This window comes from Tinamus guttatus, unplaced genomic scaffold (genome assembly GCF_059628265.1).
Source record: "Tinamus guttatus ecotype Peru unplaced genomic scaffold, ASM5962826v1 Tinamus_guttatus_pri_ptg000004l, whole genome shotgun sequence".
In the NCBI taxonomy this organism is placed as follows: Eukaryota; Metazoa; Chordata; class Aves; order Tinamiformes; family Tinamidae; genus Tinamus; species Tinamus guttatus.
In genome coordinates this window covers 16,441,049-16,461,279 of record NW_028288538.1, presented here as the reverse complement: position 1 = coordinate 16,461,279, position 20,231 = coordinate 16,441,049, and the positions used below count along the sequence as shown (strand labels likewise).

The 20,231-nt window shown below is 48.7% G+C and overlaps 1 protein-coding gene across 21 annotated transcripts; it reads right to left on the bottom strand.

Annotated features, from left to right (window-relative positions):
* Window positions 1–965: 965 nt before the first annotated feature.
* TPM1 (tropomyosin 1) lies at window positions 966–18,946 on the bottom strand. Of its 21 annotated transcripts, none has more exons than XM_088520498.1 (10): window positions 18,694–18,945; window positions 18,381–18,506; window positions 18,072–18,197; window positions 13,175–13,308; window positions 11,780–11,897; window positions 11,264–11,334; window positions 10,935–11,010; window positions 9,759–9,821; window positions 9,406–9,475; window positions 8,058–8,140 (listed from the first exon to the last, which is right to left on the bottom strand). In XM_088520498.1, exons 1-10 carry the CDS (start codon window positions 18,805–18,807, stop codon window positions 8,058–8,060), a joined length of 981 nt encoding a protein of 326 aa, XP_088376624.1. In that variant the 5' UTR covers window positions 18,808–18,945. The 21 variants fall into 21 exon arrangements, with proteins under 21 accessions (XP_010217770.1, XP_010217784.1, XP_010217762.1 ...); XM_088520501.1 differs by lacking the exon at window positions 10,935–11,010 and adding an exon at window positions 10,361–10,436 and having other exon boundaries at window positions 18,694–18,940; XM_010219468.2 differs by lacking the exons at window positions 8,058–8,140; window positions 18,381–18,506 and adding an exon at window positions 966–1,894 and having other exon boundaries at window positions 18,694–18,942.
* Window positions 18,947–20,231: the final 1,285 nt, after the last annotated feature.

Below are 20,231 nucleotides of genomic sequence, written 5' to 3'. Positions count from 1 at the left end.
AGCAAATATATACGCACACTTATTTATGTGTCTGGCAGTAGGCAGCCAAGAAGGCCACTTTGGGCAATTCACCATCGTGTTCACTGCTCCCTCCAGCTCTCCTTGGAGCTGGAAAGGTTTTCTTTTCCTGTTGTGAAGATTTTTAACATCAACTGCAACAGCCCCCTTTGGAGAAAGTTGTTCTAGAAACAGAGACTTTCTCAGATTAAGCCCTCCCTGCCTGCTGACAGATGTTTGCCCCTTTAATAGGGACAATCTCAGTATGAGATTTTAAAACCACCATCTTTCTGCAACCCTCAACTGAAGTGATGAATTCAGGTTCCCCAAACAAAGTGTCCAACACCAGCTTTCAGCAAGATACTATGGAAAAAAACAGCATAAGGACCCTGCTTTTTGAAGATGTCTGGCGACAGACCCTGTTACTCAACTCAACATACCCACCGACACAGAAAGCAGCAGCCACTAGTGCAGAGTTGGGTGGAAGGCTCTCTGGTGACCCAGCACATCACCACTTTGAGAAGCCTGGCACCCTGTCAAGAGCAGTTAACAGGTATTAGCAGGGAGGACACACAAACGCAAGGCAGCACGGGCATTAGCCCAGCCGTGCAGGCTCATTTCCCACCACAGTCCCGGGGAAGCTCTGCCGCTGACTCCGCTGAACCCAGGTTTGTCCACGCGCAAGCTCAGGCAGCGCCTGGGGCCGGTTGCTCCCCGGGCTCGTAACCACATGGAGCTATAGCCGGGTGCTGGGGAGGCCTCTGGGCACAGGGCCCTCAGAGAGCCCCAGAACGGCCGAGTCTCCCCCGAGCCCAGGCCCCAGCCGCTCAGGGCAGTTCTACAGGCACCAGAGGAGACCCCAGACCAGGGTGGTGCCTCGGCCCAGAGATGTGCCCTGCGCACGGGCCTGTTTCAGCACAACACAGACAAAGCAAGGGTGAGGAGAAACAAACCACAGGAGAGCAGAATTTAAAAAATGTCCTAAAAGGTGCATTTTATTCCATATCATTATACAATGTATACATACAGGCATACTTCTGAAACTGCTCAAAAGAAAGTGTGAAAAATAAAGTGAGGTGATTATCGATTTATAAATTCCTCCCCCTCCCCCAGACTCCCCACAAATAAAATACATTTTAAACAATCTCTACCAATTTTGTTTTTGTCTTGAATTTATTGAATCTTTCATTTCAACATGAAAAATACAACTGAACAAATACTCAAGGTGAAATGCTGGCCTACACTTGTGTAATGAGTTGCAAGCACACAGTTTAAAACCCCCAGAAGCGCTTGGTTTTGTTTTTTACATAACCTTCGTTTTATTGAATTAGAAGGCACAGAAAGTCCAAATCCTCACAGATCAATAAAACGCCAATAAAATAAGTTACTGTGCTGGTCAAACTCCTGACTTGTCTGAGAGCAAACAAAAGACCTCAGTGTTTAGAATAGCACCATTTCCACCTTATCTTTCTTGAATGTGAGTCAATCTTCTTGATAAAAATTGTAGTTGGCACTTGAGGTGGGACACTTTCTGCCACAGCCAGGGTTCCTCAAATCTAAGCATATTGCTGAACTCTCTACAAAGTGTAGGTAACATTTTGTTGGGAAATGGCACATAGAAACCATAATATCATAGCTTAACCCGCATATGGCTTGCCCATTTGGGTGTTTCCCTGACCCCTGCCTGACAATTTAGCAGATGTTCTTGTGACTGTGGTGAAACTAAAATAAAGACATGTTTATGGGGTTTCACGGCAAGCAGGTGTAAAAAAATAATAATAACACAAATAATGTGGTTGCTGCTAAGAAGGTTTTCACATGTTGTTTAACTCCAGTAAAGTTTGATCCAGCATCTGATGCATACTAAGGTTTTCTTCTTTGGCATGCGCCACTTTCTCTGTTGTGGGATTAGAAAATTAGAACATGAATAGCAGTTCTTTGGAGGCACCCATTCTCAGAACACAAAGGCATGCAATCAGCACTCCTCACGGAGCTTCACAAGGTAAAAATGTGCATGCTCATAAATGCTCATGTCCTCAGACAGCACAACAGGGAGAGCTCCAAATTAATAAAAAATGCAAGTAATGCAAGCCTAGAACTGTTCACAGCTGCATTTTTAAAGAAAACGTACTGTCAGAGACTATATTCTTGTATGTTCTGGGAGCTCTTTGCCATAGGAATGTGGAATGGCGAGTTGATTTTTATTTGCTTTTTAAAGTAAGGCAGTAAGAAAGACAGATGCAAGGTCTTTGCAGCTCCATGCTTTAAGCTCATGTAATTCAGAATTTGCATAGAACTAAAAAAAAACCCCACTAGAGCCATCTCCTTCAGCCAAATGACTTTTGAGAAAATTAACTTATTTCTGCCATCAAATAATAAAAAAGCAGCTTTATGTTGCATGCACACTTTTATAGGACTGTCATTTAACACACTTATATGACACAGTAAATGAGCACAATATTCTAGAGCTGCATCTTACCAGAACCCCATAATGTAACTTCACACTAACGCAAGCATACCTTCAAACCGACCAGGTATTTGCACATGGAGCTCCTATTTCTTGTTTTGTTTTTAGTCAAATAAGAGTGCCTTTTGTAGTAATGCAAAATTAATGCATTACTATCTCCAGAGAGAACAGCCATAAATATACTTTATATGGGTTTTGAAATTTGAATCCTGGTTTCCGTCTACTTCCTTTCCTACTCGGGCCCTCAGGCCCAGTTTATGGCATCAGCTAAACCCATCGTCTCTCTCCAAGGAAGGCTGTTACTCCTTGGATACTGTTGGCAAAGTGCTGTAACTGGTACCAAAGTGGGAAGGAGCTACTGCACAGCCCAACTAGGAGCTTGCAGCTCCTCCAGAGTAGTTGTGTGTACAGACAATCAACAGCCTCATCTGAAGGAGCACTTCCGTTTTATTTTTTCCAACATAAACTGAGAATTTCATCCGTTAATTTATCACAGAATCAACATCCTGAAAATCAATTTCTAGGTTTCTTGCTTCTTTCTACATTTACTGATTCATTCTTGAGGAACTTTTGGAAGAAGCAGTTTTTAAACAAGTTAACAAGATATTCACACTAAAGTTTAATCCTCATTCAATGCCAGCTTTAGTTCATTAGTTAGGCGACTGTTTTGCTCAAGTTGCTGGTAGAGTTGGTCTGACAGGCAGCAAGCAGGTTAGAAGGAAAAAAAGAGGCAGAATGAAGACAGATTAGACAGAGAAAACAGGTAAGTCAGAGTTAATAAAGAAACTGGTCACACCACAGACAGTTCAGTAACTAGTAACATACAGAGAAACATTTTACCTTTGTCTCTAGAACTTTAGCAATTAAATAGCTGCTCCAAGGAGCTGCTATTATAACCTAAGGAGGATCTGCTAATCCTCCTGTTGGGGAGAACAGCTGCGAGACAGGTGAAGAGGAATAAAAATGGAAGAACTGCAGCTACATTCCTAAAAGGGCTAAATCTTGCTCAAAGCTTACGAATAACGCACAGAAAGTTTGTTTTGTGAATCATTTTTTGTAGGTGTGTTGGAACCTCTCGTCTCAGCTGGCGGAAGGCAATTGCATCCTAGTGTGGCCAAGGGAGGAGAGGCGTCGCTGAGCGGCCAGCCGGGTCCCCCGGGTGTGACGGAAGCTGCCCTGCTGCTCGCCCCGTCTGGGAGGCCTCTCCTCAGCTCCTGGCATGGAGCTCAGCAGGATCCGGGTGATCCCCGAGCCCGCAGCTCCAGGGCATCCCTACCGTGGAACCTCACAGCTCCACACGTGGTGTTTCTACCAGGGCAAGAGAACTTGAGCTACTAATATAAAGAGGCTTTAAACTCCCTGGTGGTACTTCAAAACACAGACAAAAACTGCACAACACACGCACAAAAAATCACGCTGAAGGTAAATGAAATGGCAGTGCGGAAATCTGCGTTGCCCACGTACGGCGAGCCAAGAGCACACTTCACGATCAAACACCTACAGCTGTGTCATGGCAGTAAATTTAAGAGCTGTTGTAGACAGGGAAGCAAAGGTCTCTGATGGTTTTTCACTGTTTTGCCTTTTCAACCTATGTACGTTTTCCTGATAGTCCAGGGACAAACCAATCTCCTGGCCTCTTGCTCTGAGATGACCCCACAGCAAGGCAGCCATTGCCACAACCTTCGAGGAGCTTCCACGGGATCCCGCATGCCCATGGTCACACCCGCCGTAACGGCGGAGCTGGGCACCGAACTCAGCGCCTGCGCAACGACATCCCCAGGCCCGGCCTGACGCCAGCTCAGGAAAGTCCGTGCATGTCAAGGAATTGAGGTCTGGACCGTTAATGAAGCTTTTGTTTCTTCTATTGGAACAATGCCACATACTAAGACACACACTGAAAAAAACATCCAAACCTCAGTTACTAAAAATCCGACTTGTTTAGCAAGATGTGGTCACTCAAACATGACAACATAACAAACTTGAACTAAAAAAAAAAAAAAAGGATGCTCAGCGGATGCATCACAGTAAAAATCCTCTTTTGAGGCACAGATTTCCAGTATTTCTTAACATCCAAACGAGCCTCAAAGCCCGTGGTCAGCACGGAGAGCCGGCGCGGGGCCAGCCTGGCGCCGGACAGCGCTGAGGCGCCGAGCGCGTCGCGCCGGCTCCACGGAGCCCCCACGGCGAGCGCCGCTCCGAGCCGCGGCCAACCCGCACGGCTGGGAGGGGAACCGCAAGGGACAGCGGCTCCTCACCCTGCAGCACAGAGGTATGAGGAGGAACGTTCCAGGGGAACGGGGAGATTTAAACATCGATATTTAGAGTTACTGTGAAGACCTCCCCCTTTATTTTATTTTTTTAAGCATTACTACATCCCTATGTTGGATTTTAACTGCATAAAAACATTTTGCAATAAGATGAGAAAAAAAGCAAACAATTACTGATATAGTGAAACAAATGATACATTCAGTGGTTGAAGTTCCTGTAGCCTCAGTTACCACAGCTCAGCTGACAAGAGACCATGCTCTCCTTTACCCAGACTCTTGCAATTGTCAAGTTAACCACATCTGGCTTTAGTTGTTTCACAAATGCTGAAATACTCTTGGTTGACCTACACACTAAACATTTTACTCTGCAATTTCAATACACTGAATGCAAAATATAATTATATCGTGATTCATGAGTGGCAAACTATTGACTGTTGATATACACCCCATACTTGCACTTCCTCCCACACCCTGTAACATCAGAAAGAAACAAATGCCATGGGATAAAACCTGGAATGAGATGAAGTTATCTGAGGGGAAGAGATGGACCCGTTTCACACATTACTTGGAAAACAGGCTTGGAGGAGAAAAGTAGATTAAAACTACTCAACAGTGTAATTTTGTAATCTAAAGTTGAACAAGAAAGCCAGTTACATTTGGCATATAGCATAATTAAAACTCCATTGCAATGTGATGAGCTTATCAGTTATTGTGGCTTCAGAACTTGGCAACACACACAGTTAGTTGCATATTAACTCAACTCAACTGAAACTGATGCTTTCACATAAACTGGAAATAGCATTTTCCACTGTGAAAGAAGATTGTATATAAAAGCACAAAAGAGCAAGAGGTGGCAGTATTTAACGTTCCATACTTAGACACTGCCACACCAACTGAAATCCACTGTCTGGGCTTTCCAACCTGAAACCAGTATGTTTGTTCACAGCAGACCGATTTCAGTATCAACGTAACGACGAGTTTCTTATTTCAGGTTTGAAACATTTCTCATGAATCTGCACTTCACGCGCTAACCTGAGGTAAGTACAAGACTGAAAAGCTACGGGAATCTCCCTGCTGATCTCTCAAGAGAAAGCATAAGGTAAAAAAGGTAACAAGCAGCACCCTTCCCGAGAAACCGCATGTGGTAGAGTGCAGCTTTCCTGCAGGACAGTAAAGTTACTGCTGGGAGAAAGCGGGGGAAGGTGCTGAGCTTTCCATGTTACTCCTTAATTTCTCTAGGAAAGGGATTTTAAAAACCCAGATACTTAAATAAAAAGCAGGAAATCTTCAATGTCAAGCTCAGAGGACAATTTGAACTCTAAAATGAAAAGCCTAATGGCAAGGGCTTAACTGCTATCTTGGCCTTGCTCCCACGACCAAGTGACCCCAAGGGAGCAGTGTCCTTGCAGTTTTGGCCTGAGAATAACAAGCTAAAAAAATCCCATTAAATCTCAGCGTCATTTTATCTGCATCATAACTTAAGATCAAGATCATGACTGGTCAGCATCAGCCTCAAAATACCAGGAATAGCATTCTCACCCCTTACACTGATATTGTTGGCTTTGCATCGCCAACATTTAAGCAGAAGTGTTTGTGGAAAGAAATGGAAACAGCAGAAGTTAAGTCCCTAGTGGCAAAAAAGCAACTTTTTATTAATAACTAAAATAGCTATTTAAATAAATAAAAGGCACGGGAATAGCAAAAGGGATACAGCTGGGATGTTTATTTTACACTGAGATGTGGAGTTTCTGTACAACAGAGCACAAACAGGGCATAGTTGGAGACGGGTGCGCTAGAAAGTCAGGTAAGGTAACAGACAGGACAAAGAGCCCAGGAAACATCCAAAAGCCTGGAAAGATGTTTTATCCAACCTGATGGAGATGTCTTTGGAGAACTGAAGCAAAGAAAATTATCTGCACGAAAAGAAAAGGTGAGATAAGGTAGGAAATAAAAAGGTGCAGTAAAGATTTTCAAAAGATAGCAACAGCACAGCAGAGCCCAGCATGCCGAGATGACTACCAGGGAAATACCACACCATGCAGGACCAGAACGCTACTGCAAATCCTCACGGGCCAGCAGAGAAGTGCATTTTAAAGTCTGCTTTCCATTTTGGGATATCTCAAAGTAAAGAAATACTGTAATTTCTATATACAGAGGAAAAAAAAAATCCATTTGTGTGATAAGTCATTGAGCAAAAGCATATGTTGGGACATAAAGAGGATACAAAGCAGACATTAGATGCTACTGAAGTTGGGAGAGAGGGGAAGTGATGAATAGGTGTAGGGGTCTAAAGGCAGGCAAGAAAAAAAAAAAAAAAAAAAAAAAAAAAACCAGGTGAATACCAAACACCTTTTCAGTTCTAGCCAAAGCTCATGCCCTGCTGAAAGTGTGTTTGGTTTGGAAAGAGAGGCTGGGGCTGAACATCACAGCATGAGAGCCCCAGCCCTTCCTCTTTCCCTTGTCAAGCACATGCTGCTCATGCACGAGAGGAAGGAGCTGGGTACTGAGCAGCGCTGATCTCTGAGCAGAGCTCCGGGCTCCCGGAGGGCCGGGCCGCATCCTCGCTGCGCAGCTCCAGCCCCACACTCCAGCACCCTGCCACGTCCCGGCACAAAATGCTCCTCCTTTCCACCCTCACGGACTAAATCCGATACTGAAACCTCTGCTATTGCAAGTTACTGCCACTGTGCACAAAAAAAAGAGCTTTTCAAGTAATCTTCACAGAAACAACCCATATTTTAATTCTATCACTTCTGTGAGTTTAAATGACTGAGTATTCTCAATCAATTTCTGCATGTACAATTCAACAACTGAAAATTTCAGAGCAGTCGAGGAAGTTTAGATTTTCATTGGTATTAATAGATGACACAGCCAACTCTCACATTTTTCTCTGAAACTCTGGTAGGACTTTTCCAGAGAACTGTGAGAGCAGAACGACAACATACCCTGTACAGAACATGTACTGAGGTAACTATATCTCTGCAATTTAAAAGTGATAGGCCTGGGAGAAAATACATGAACAGAGGCAAGCTGAAAATCTAAAAGCGGAGGTACAAAAAGGGCAGCCACAAGACACAAGGATCAGATAGGGAACGAAAGAGTAAACACAGGCTTATTTGGCAGCTTACAAAATCACCATGAGTATTTACCAGGCTAGGCAGAACACTCACCCACACTCTGCCACGGTAAAGAAACTGTTCATGGTATTTTGTACCCCTGCTCTCACTACAGAAACACGTCTCCCGCTGCAGAGGGAGCACAAATTCCCAAAGCCAGAGGCATGCAATCTATGAGGGTACGGAAGCAGGCACAAACGGGAAAGACATTTACATGGAAGTCATATCGTTGAGAGCGTGGTCCAGCTCCTCGCTGATGGCTTTGTACTTCAGTTTCTGAGCGTACAGCTCATCTAGCGTTCCCCCATGGGAAGGCAAAGGTGAGCAAGGACATGGAGCGTGACCATGGGATGGGAGGTGAAGGCAATGGCATGAGGTACCATCCAGAAGCAGCAGGAAAGGAGAGGACAGCGCACAGAAAGAAGTGTCGCAATAGGTAGAGCAAAAGAAGCAAAATACAAAGTTAGGGAACAATAATAAAAGAATGAAGGGTTTTGTGACAAGCTCTTTAACTGAGCTGCCAGTGAGGCAACCTGTGACCAAGAGAAAGATGGCAGCAAACAAAGCGTATAAGGAAAACACAGCCCGTGTACCCCTACCTGGACGGCACTGTTTTAACAACGACTAGAGACACACGTATGAGCCACACAAGTCGGCAGCAGGGGCAGAAGATCTGAAAGTGTTGCTCAAGGAAGACGTTTATTTTTATCTTCCATTTATCTTCCATGGGCAATGTAAAGCCCATCACTTCTGTGAGCAGTAATAACTCAGATTTTTCATGAGATTTTTATTCTAAAGCACTCAGTTTTCTTCCCCAAGTTTTCAGCATCTGAGTATTATTCCCGAGATACTTCCTTTGCATTACACGGATGAAAGCTTGCTGCCCTATCCAGCAATCACATTGCTTAACATCTCAGACACTGTAAAATATCTAGGAACTAACTGCCATATAACTTAACCTTTAATTACAAAGCACTACTGTGTTACTTGCTCTGGGGGAGAAAACGCATTGTACTGTAGTTGCAAGAGTTATCAAAACCTTAAATCAAGCCCTCTTGGCGTAAATAAGCTCTCCTCTTGGATACGTATACAATCCATTAACTTTACTAAAATTGTTCTGTCAAAAAAAAAAAATGCTCGCCCTGACCTGCACTCTTTGTGGTCATAAATTAAGTTTGTTTGTTACCTTTCTAATTATAACAAACGTAACATGGTTCTTCACCAACTTTTAAAGCAAATAAAGTAGTTGCTAGCAATAGTTACCTAATCAATTGCATTATATATGCATATGCTTCCAAGTAAAAGAATTTGAAGTAAAACGAAAGGCATCTGCAGAGCATCAGAGAAAAGAAACAGGCAAGAGCAAAACACTGTTCACTGAAAATATTTAAGTTACCAACACCTCTCAGTTGGAAAACACTCAGCAAACATTTTGCATATTTTACTCTTAACAGACCCTTTGTACAAGCAGAACAAGAGAAACGAGTACCGAATAAAAACAATAGGAAAACGTGACATCTGTATTTCTGTAGAAAGCACGAAAAAAAAGCAACCATACCTTCTAGGTCATCAATGCTCTTCTCCAGCTTGGTTACTGACCTCTCAGCAAACTCAGCACGGGTCTCAGCCTGAAGTCAAGGCAAACACACAATTTTAGGAAACACATGCACACTTATTTACATATACATATTTAACATTTACATATACAAAGAAAATTCAAATGAGAAGGAAGTACGTACAATGACGGGAGATGGATTTGAAATAACTGAAACACTGAAGAGAGGCAGCTAACACTAAAACTCATTGTCTCACAAATGACACATTCATCTCGAAAGACTCAAAATAGTATTTATATACAAAGAAACAAAGTAGTATTGGAAGGTGTGCTGTGAAGAATGGTTCTAATTTTACCTCCTTCAGTTTGTCAGTCAAGACTTTAATCTCCTCTTCATATTTGTCTTCTTTCTGCGAGTACTGTAATTAGAAAGAGGATCACAGATATTAGACCAAGCGCTCAACACATACAGAGGTATCACATCCATAACTGCCTTCCAATAGATGAACTGCATAGAAGGAACATGGGTAGAATTGAGTTCCACTTACCAGACCGTAGTCGTACAAATTCTAGTACAAGAACTATATACTAGTTGAATCATATACGAGGGCTATGCAGTGGGAACTGAGGAGAAATTAATCCTACAGTTTTAAAGAGAAGGGGCATTTTGAGATAAGACCCTAATACTCCAAATGCCATTTTAGAGTACATTATCTAAGTTTATATAAGTGCTGTTGGATGTTTAACAGAAGACATGTTCAAATACTACTGATCTATTTGGCATCCGAAAGAACCCTAGTTGCTCATAACATCCAAATACAGATTGAGTGGAAAGTCCAAATGCTTCTATGAGCAAACGGCCTTGTTAAAGTGCTGCATACAAAAGTTACCAGCCTACAGAAACACAGGCCAGTCCGGCTGACAACTTAACACATTCTCATGTAAGTCTCTAGCCTACCTTCTCAGCCTGAGCCTCCAGCGACTTCAGGTTGTTGGTCACAGTTTTCAACTCCTCTTCAAGCTCAGAACATTTGCTGTTATTTCGGAATGAAGGCAGGAAAGGGGCGGGTGGAAGATTCAGTCAAGCAAAAGAAACAGGAGAAAATAGGGGGAAAAGATAGAGAAAAATGAAAACAATTATAGAGCAAAAGGTCAGCCTCAAAAGCAGCTGAATCCATCACAGATTGAAAGCAATTCTTTCTGACGCCAAATTCTCTTCCAAGTGTGTTAAGAATACCAGACACAAGTTATCTACCGCTCTTGGCTTACACAGAAATATTTAGACGGCCTTTAAATGTGAGACAGTTCAGCTTCTTTTTGGCTGCACAGGAGATCGGTTGTAAAGATAAAAATGAACAAACAAAAACAAAACAACAAAAAAGAGACCAAAGAAAAACCACCAAAGCAAGATGCAAAGGGAGTAAAGAGCGCAGTGAGGACTTATTTGTTACTACTGAATGATCTAACTGGCTATGAAAGCTGAAAGACCTGGGTTGCAGTTAAACCTAAGAACTGTTTATTAGTATCAGTACCTTATCCTCTGCAGCCATTAATGCTTTCAAGGTTTGATCCATTATTCTTAACTGTTCTTCCAGCTGTCGGACTTGGCTGTTAGTGAACACATGAAATGCACAAAAGCCATTCACAAAATCAGTGTGCAGGAACAGCATGCAGTGACAAAACACGCGCACACGCACACAGACACGTTTACTTTGGTGCTGACCACTTGTTTCAACCATTACAGTAAACGAGCAGAACAGAGCTTGGAGCTGAACACACAGTGTACTGCCAACGTCTCATGCTGTTACAGTTACTGTCTCGCAGCACCTCACACGCAGCTCAGGGGGAGTTCCGCATGTACCTTTCCGAGAGCTCCGCACGCTCCTCAGCCCGCTCCAGGTCGCTCTCAATGATCACAAGCTTACGAGCCACCTATGGAAAAGGCAAATCACGGGCATTACGCTGCTGCGGCCAGTGTCACCTGCAGCCAGAACCCACGAGACAGGCAGTGGGGCCTCCTCCTGGATTTAGCTGAAGGGCAAACATGTGGGCTTTGATAAGGAGACATCCTCATTATGCATTTGGGTCTGTGTTATCAGATGTATTTCACAGCCTCTTTTCTCCATTCACCAAAAGGCAGCTTAGAAACAGTCTCTCATTTTGAGAGACTACTTAAAAGATCAGGGTGTAAAGGACGGAGCACAGATCTCCGGCCACCTACTTGTCCCCCTGGAGATATCCAGGTATCCAGGCTTTTTCTGCAGCTGCAGACAGTGGTGTTTGTGATCTTTCGAACTGAATATGGCAAGGGAAAGAAGGAACCATACGCAGAGTCTGAAGGCCTTTAGAAACAAATGACCTGTGTTCAAAAACTGACCTCTTCATACTTGCGGTCAGCCTCTTCAGCAATGTGTTTAGCTTCTTTAAGCTGGATCTCTTGGATTTCCATTTTCTCTTCATCCTTCTGGGCTCTATTTTCAATGACCTTCATTCCTCTGAAAGACAAGTAAAACAGGAAATGCAAGGTTCAGGGCTTGCCAGTTTATCTTCAGCTCTGCTACCACTGGATTGTGTCTTTTAGAGAGGTACATTAAGATGAATGAAGCATGTCAAATACTTGATTTTACAGACCAGGGGCTCTAGGCCTGCGTGCTTTCACACTGGAAGTTTAAAGCAGAGCTGCATGACTTAAGAGGAAACAGCAGTCATTTGTTTAGCTCTTTCCACAGTTCAGCTCTACCAGAAACTTGAAACCAGCTGACTCGTCTTCTTCATTTTAAAATTCAGGGAAAACAGATCTTATACAAAAGTAAATCAAAACCATCTTGCTTCTAAGGATCTAATAAAAATGACTTGAGACATCTGTGTTTCTTCACTCATCATGAGATGACATGCTCCTATTCCTGCAGGACTGACAGATACTATCTTTATGGGACAGACAGACTGCCATGAGGTCTGTCACAACAGAGCCCTTGAGCAATGAAGTTCTCTGTACTTCGCACCAGCAAATTTTAACCCTTTTAAAACAGGAAATATTTTGCATTCTCCTTTCCATGCAAGTTTGCCTGCAATTCCCTTTCATCAGAGACACACAGCACTCTTTGAAATAGTAAGGCATTTTATTTTCAACAGGCTGTAGTGTTACTGAGGTAAGAAGAGGGGTGCGTTATATTTGGAATTCATTGACAAATAAAGATTCTATCATCACAGACAAAAAATATAATCTGCAAAACAAAGTGTGGGATCTTCCAAAGTCAGCAAGTCTTGAGCTCCTAAGTAGTACTTATGAAAATCCCAGCCTAAATAAGACTCAGTCAGCACTATCTCTCCCTCCTTTGTTCAACCTTCATGCACAAATCTGATGAACAAGAGACCCAAAGCCTCTTTCAGCCCTTTGCTCTTCTCTAGGTGGTATTTTCTACACATAATAAAATTAAGAATCACTCATTCAGAACCTGCCATCCAAACACAGGAGCCAGGGCTGGTTCAAGCAGTTTTCCCAGGAAGTGACACCACACATCAAAAAAAAAAAAATCATCCTACCCCAGGTAAATCTGATCCTTGCAACTGGGGCACAAGCAAGAACTCAAACCTACACATTTAGGACATCCTTACAGACAGGCTGAAACTGAAGCTCCTGCAGGCAAAGGCAGAGGGGATGACAGGCATCCAGAGACATAGGAGCGGTTTCATTTACTTCCCTAACCCACACCCTGGCAATTACCACTTTCGTCATAAGGGTAATGAGGCCTTCAAGAGTGGCCCTGCCCACCTTTCACTCTCGTCCGCAGCCTTCTCGGCCTCCTCCAGCTTCTGCAGGGCAGTAGCCAGGCGCTCCTGAGCCCGATCCAACTCTTCCTCAACCAGCTGGATGCGCCTGTTCAGGGAAGCTACTTCGCTCTCAGCCTAAGCACAGGAAGAACAGAAGTTAATGCACAGTAACACACACACACATCACCTTCTGTAAGAGATCAACCCACATATCTGCTAGTGTCATTTACAAGCACTTCAATATTTCTCACTTCACCCACTAAACAGCATGTGCCCAGAGACAAACCTGCCCTCACCCAACTGTGAGGTTATTGCTTAACGGGGAAAACGTGATTAGTGCTTCCTTTACATAAAGCACGTTAAGGGCTAAACATTTTGTGCTAGAAAGAACAGTACTAGAGGAATTAGCCATCGTTCTCTAAGTATCTTCTGTTATTGTATTTGCAAGCTTGAACCTTTTTTTTAAAAAAAAAAAAAAAAAAAAACAAATCAACATGAACAATATCCAAGTTGTTCAGGATAGCATAGAAGAATTGGGTAATCTACTGCAGGAGTACACTGGCACAAATTCTTTAACTCTGACCTTAGGCCATAGTTTGGTAAGAAATGCTGTACCAGTATTTCCTTGGTTTCATTAAGGTTTAAGGTAGACACGTAAAAACACAGCACCCGTATCAGCATGTGCAGTGACAGAGTTCACACAGAGAGTGCATGAGAACATTTAAGAACCACCTGAGCCACTGGATGCCCCCAAGCTTTGTGCACAGGCGAGATACAGAGCTGGCAAAGGCAGTACCAGTGCAGGCTACACCACGGAAGGGCACTGGTGCGGGCGGCCGCCACCTCAACGTGCCCATTGCTCTGACGACTTGTCCAAGCTTCCCCCAAGCCCCCCTCTCTCTTGCACTAGCCTTCGCTTAATCCTTCGTATGATACTCGCAACCAACCTCTCTCTTATCCTAACAAGCTTCTACCTCTAACAACCTCCAGCTTATGCTTGCTTAGAGTTCTGTAACAGGCTTCTTGAAGCAACCCCTTTGTTAAGCTTTAATTTCTTTCAGAAGAAAATTAAAGAGCAGAAAGAACCTCAAAACAACTATCCTTAGAAGTAAATTACTTGATTTGTATTGGAAACTATCTCTCCACGTACGAGGAAGTAAAAATTCAGTATTTCTAATACTATCCAATTAGTGGGGGGAAGGATGGGAGCAAAAGAAAGAATCCTAAATTCCTCTCATACCAAAAGTATCAGCTTGGTACTTTTTCTTCTTCTTTCACTAAAAATTAAAGGAACTTACTAGTTGTTTATACTGTCTAGAGGCACTTGGATACACTCGGCCAAATTCTGGCTTTTTTTGTACAAAACATCAGCGAGGAGAACTTGCACACCAGATAACAGAGCTGCAAATATATATTTGAACATTACCAGGTACTGGCAGTGAGCATATGGAAGCAGGACTAGAAAAGATCCCTGCAGATCCACATTATTTCCAATATAAAGTCTTTATCCAGCTAGGATCCAAAATTTATATTTTCAGATTTCTAGCTTTTAAGAAATAACAATTCAAACATCTTGAGCTGAGAAACAAAGGAACTTCTGGGGGCAGAAAGAGACCAAACGTTACTCTTGGGAAATTAGTAATGTTTCAAGTTAATTATTGTCACATTACGACTTCTCATCCGGATAACAGCACACAACAGGCTTAGAAAACGGAGGGCGACTAAAGTTCAGGTCTTTACTTCCTGCTCCACAAGCAGTAACTCAGGGAGGGTTTGCGACTACCCTTATATGGCCCAAGTTACTCTTCTGCAGAGCAGGACTTTCTCCTTTTATGGCAAGGAAGGAAAAACCCCAGTGACACGGGGCACTCCCACGGCGCAGGCAGCCGCGCCGCTGCTCTTCTGCCAGAGCACTTATACACTGCATATTTTCACAATGAGAGATGACAGGGATAAATTGCTATTGGGTGTTAATTATTACTGCTCTAAGAGATTATTTTCCAGCCAATCCTATAATTGAAGCAGGAATAAGGTACTCTGAAAACACAACCGCTAACAGCCCCTTGAAACGCACGCTCATAACATAGTGTCTTTTTTCTTTCTTCTTTTTTAAATAAAAATGGTGGCTACTGAAGAACGAGTCTGACTCTGGGAATGGTCTGGTTATTTACTATCAGAAGCTGTAAGCTGTGATATGCTTGGCCCACAGCTTTGGCTTTTCCATTGTTTACACATTTGTACCTTGCAGAGAAAGAAAATATTCCCTGCTGGGTCACGTGCGCCGGGAAGGTGCAGCAGAGCCCGGGCAGCTGCTGCTCCGCAGCCCTCAGCGCTGCGGAACGCGGCGGTGCAGCCGCACGCGGCTCATTGCAGAAGAGGCGCCGCTGCTTTCTCCGCTATTTCGCCTCAGTCATGACCTCCCCCAAAGACAGACCCCAACACCATGGGCCTGGACGCCCCAGGCCGCAACGCAGCTTCTCCGGGAAAGGCCAGTGCCGCCCGCGGGATGCTAAGCCCCAGGGCAGCCCTGGGAGGAAGCTGCGATGGGAAAAGGTGCCTGGGAGCTGCAGTCGCTCCTCCAGAGCGGCTCCTCCTGCCACCGGAGCCAACAACCACCTTCCTGTTTCCTGGCATAGCAACCAGGCGTGGCAACGCTGCGCAGCAAAGCGCTGCTCAGGGAGAGCCTCGGGGAGCAAATCGGTGCGACTGCCGCGGGAGCCCGCGCCGCGAGCGGGGCACGAGGAGCGGCCTGCGGCAACGCGGGGCAGCCGCACGCGGCCACGACCTCCCCTTCCACACACCCTCCTGGCGAACCTGCTGCCCCAGCGGTGCAGGGGGCCTGTGCGCTGCGAGACCCACAGCCAGCGCCGCCTCCTCCATCGTTACAAACCACACAAACAGCTCTGGCCTTTGACATCAGCTCTGCACAGCTTCAGTGCCTTCAGCCATCCTAAGCACATCAACTATATTAAAGAAAGGAAAAATAACCCATGGGTGCCACCACTTCCCAAAGCTAAGAGCAAGGCAAAAAAAGACAGAAATCCTTTGTCATCGTTTTTTCACTACATTCACCACCCATAATTACACCTGCACCACCTAATACTTTTCCCTTTGTCTCTCTGTGCACACCTATGTAACACTGGCAAACACAACACTTAACACAGGCAAACATGAAAGTGCCTTTCAGGCCAACTTTGCCTGAAAAAAAGAGAGATGCTTAATGGTTTCCAACTCAGCGATGCAGGCAGCCCTGGCTCTGCCCAAGGAGGCACCCATTTAACTCCTCGCTCTGCAGCCGACACGGCGCGGGGCTCTGGACAGGCCCCGAGGCTGCTCCTGGGCTGAGGCAGACGCGGCCCAGGCCCGGGAGCTGCCCGCCCGCGCGGCGGCCCTGCAGCATCTCCCCAAACGCTCCCACGGGCGGGTAACGCCCGGCCACAACGCGGAGCTGCCGACACCGGCACCTCGGCGGCCCCGGGCACCGCCCCGGCTCCCCCCGCCCCCGGGAAGGCGCCTCGATGCGGGTAGGGGACGAGGAGCAGCCCCGGCCTCGCCAGCGCGTCCCAGCGCCCGGCTCTGCTCGCGCGTGTGGGGGGACGGGCGCGGGCCCCGCTGCCGCCGCTACCTCCTCGCGCAGCGCCCGCTCCTGGTCCACCTCGTGCTGCAGGCGGCCCGCGCGCTCCTCGGCGGCGTCCGCCTGCTCCTGCAAGCTGCGGATCTTCCTGCGCACGGCCTCGAGCGAGCTCAGCGCCGCCATCACGCCCGCCCGGCCCGGCTCGGCTCGGCCCGGCACGGCACGGCGCCGCGGCCCGGAAGTGCGGCCGCCGGCGCGGGGCGGGGCGGGGCGGCTCCGCGGGCGCCGCCAGGTGGGAACGCGGCGCCCGGCCCGGCCCGGCCCGGCGGCGCCCCCTGGCGGCGGGGAGCGGAGCGGGGCGGCGGGGCGGGGCGGGGAGCGGGGCGGGGCGGGGCGGAGCGGGGCGGGGCGGGGCGGAGCGGGGCGGGGCGGGGGCTGCGGCCGCTCGCGGCGCCGCCGCATTCCTGCCCTTATAAGGAGTCCCGCCCCGCCGCCCGCCCCGCCCCGCCCCGCCGCCCTCAGCCCCGGGGCTGCTCCCTCCTCGCTCCCCGTCCCCTCATCTCCGCTCTCATCGCGGCCTGGGGACACTCTGAGCAGTCACAGCACGGAGCAGCCCCCGCTCGGGCGTGCGGGGGTTTCACCTAGTCCCACCAGCCGGGCCCCAAATCTGCGCAGGGAAGGCGCAGCTCAAGGAGCCCCCGTGCCGGGTGCACGCCGGGGGCAGGAAGGTGGGGACGACGCCTGGGGGGGCGCAGGCTGCCACGATACTTCCATATAAAGCGCTGCGCTATATATATCCAGGTGCCCAGCATCCCCGTGCCCTCAGCTGCAGACCCTGAAAATATCAGCTTCCCCACAGCCCGCGCCCAGGCTGGGCTGAACATTGCTTGGACAGGCAATAACGTCCCCGAAATCTCCAGAAAGATGAGCTAGGAGAGGCCCTTAGCTCAGGGAGCTGCCCCAGCCCCTTCTCTGCACAGCTCCAACACGTGAGACCAGCAGCCCCAGCTCCCTGCCTCTGCTCTGCGTCTAGTACCGGAGTGGGGCTGTTCCAACCCGAGCCATTCCCCCGTCATCTGGACGGCCGAGCTGCCTCTTGTTTCACTGTCACGTCCCGAGCAGCAAGTGCACACGGAAAGCACGTGTGGAGCGAGCACACCCAACCGACGGCTTCTGCGGGTGCGCAGACCTCATGCAAGGAGGCAGCGCGGGCTCTGCCGCCGCTCGTCCAGGAGGCGCCGGGGCCAGCACGAGGCCTGGCCGCCCTGTGCCGAGGGGTCTGTGGGCCCTCTCGCTATGGGGGACAGTGACGGGGGTAACTTACATCTGTGGCCTTTTTGTCAGCCAGTTCCAACTTTTCCTGGGCATCTTTAAGGGACTCGGAGTATTTGTCCAGCTCATCCTCAGTGCCCTTCAGCTTCTTTTGCAGAGCCACCAGCTCGTCCTCCAGCTGTGATTCAGGCAGCAAGCAGTGGAGAGGGGAGGGCGGGCAGGAAAAGGTGCAGCAGGCAGCGTGACCGTGCAAAGGGAGAGGTGCGGGTGCAGAAGAGAGAGCGAGAGGACAGACGGACGGACAGAGAGAGGGAGAGAAGAAGAGAGTTAGACGGCTGTGCTCGTGGCGCGGGCACGGTACCTTGGCGGCATTCTCCTCGGCCGAGAGGAGGCTGTCCTCCGCCTTGTGCAGCTCCTCCAGCACTTGGTCCCGCGCATCCTCCGTCACGTGCAATTGCTTTTCCAATTGCACGATGTCATCCTCTAACTGGGTGCACAAGAGGGGATACAACGCACAGACACATTGCTCCCTGCACTTTGGGAAACTTTGGCACCGAGGGTGGTGGTGGCGGCGTGTACCGGGGGGACGAGGTCTCCCCCCCTTCTCCCTCCCTCCCTCCCTGGCTCCCCGGGGCGGGCGCGGAGGGGCGCGCGGGGCACGCGGCGGGTCAGACCTGCTTGCTGCGCTCCTCGGCCGCCTTCTTGTCGGCCTCGGCCTGCTCGGCGCGGTCCAGCGCGTTCTCCTTGTCCAGCTTCAGCATCTGCATCTTCTTCTTGATGGCGTCCATGGCGGCGGCGGGCGAGGCGGCCCCGCGACGGGCGGCGGCGGCACGAGGGGAAAAGCGGGGACAGCCCCTGCGGGACGAGGCGGCCGCGGAGACGGTGCGAGCGGCGCGGGCGGCCGGCGGAGTGCGAGCGGCGCGGGCAGCGCCTCACAGATATGCGCTTTCCCAGGGGGCCGACTGCATTCCTCAAGACATCCAATACTTTTTTGGAAAGGGATTTTTTTTTCCTCCCTCCCTCCCGGCCTCCGCGCCCGCCCTGCCCCTTCCCTCCCGCGCTGCCCCCATTCGCCGCCGCTGCCATTTGACCGTGGATATGACTAAATATGGGCCGCGATGGGCGAGGTGGGGCGGGCCGGGCCGGGCGGCTGCGCCCGGGAAAGGCAGAGCGGGGGAAAGCGCCGCGCGCCCCCGCGCCCGGCCGCGACGCGACGGGAATGGGCGGCAGGAGTGGCCGCCGCCGCCGAGCACCAGCCGGGCTCGGGGCCCCGCTGCCCGCACACGGGGACGGGGCGGCGAAGGAGAGGCAGGAAAGTTGCAGCGCCCCTGAGCTGGGGCCAGGCGGGGATGGAGCTGGGACGGGGAGGCAGCTGCTGAGGCCACCGGGGCTCGTGGCCTCCACCGAGGCTCGCGGCCTCCACCGAGGCTTGCAGCCCCCACCGGGCTTTGCAGCCTCCATAGGTTCAAGACGGAGGCCGTCAGGAGAGGCTGGAGCAATCCGGGGAGCAATTGAGGAAATAACCTGTAATTAAGTGGAGGCCCATCCTGGCCTGTGGCCGGTCTCCCTGCGCGCCGGGCAGGACGCAACACGTGCCCGGCCGCCGCGTGCTCCCCGGACCCGTGTGGGGAGCGCAGAGCTGTGCACGAGCCCCGCAGGACGGGGCAACACAAAGAGAATTAGGCAACCTCTTTGTCTGCGCTCACACTCGCAGCACCAAAATCCCTCCCCGCTGCTGTCGGTGGCTCAGCCAAACTGAGGCTACTTGGCAGCGCCAGGGACGGTGGCTCCGCTGCTCTCCTTGGTGGGGCCGTGGGGCCGTTGGACAAAGCCAACGTTGGAGGTGACTCCGCACCTCGGCAGGGCACCCTGCAGCAACGCTGCGACCTCCCACGGCTCCAACTGCTGCTTTTCCAGCTCCGCTCTCCAGAAAAGCCAGAACCTGGATGCGTTTGTAACCATATCCCGGGTTCAGGGAGGGTCACAGCCAGGCACTGCAACAAGGGCATTTTGCTGCCAGAAGTTGCCAAAGTAGAAGCTTTCCTTATGCCTAACTAAAGAAAGGATGGTTTCTCCTATCCAAACTCACGAAGACAGTAACAAAAACTCTTAAGTGAAACCTTCCTGGAGAGTGAAATTTCTTCTCTGTATAGACATTATTCATTAGTCCATACCTATCGGGTCCTAAGAAAATACTACTTAAACCCATGAA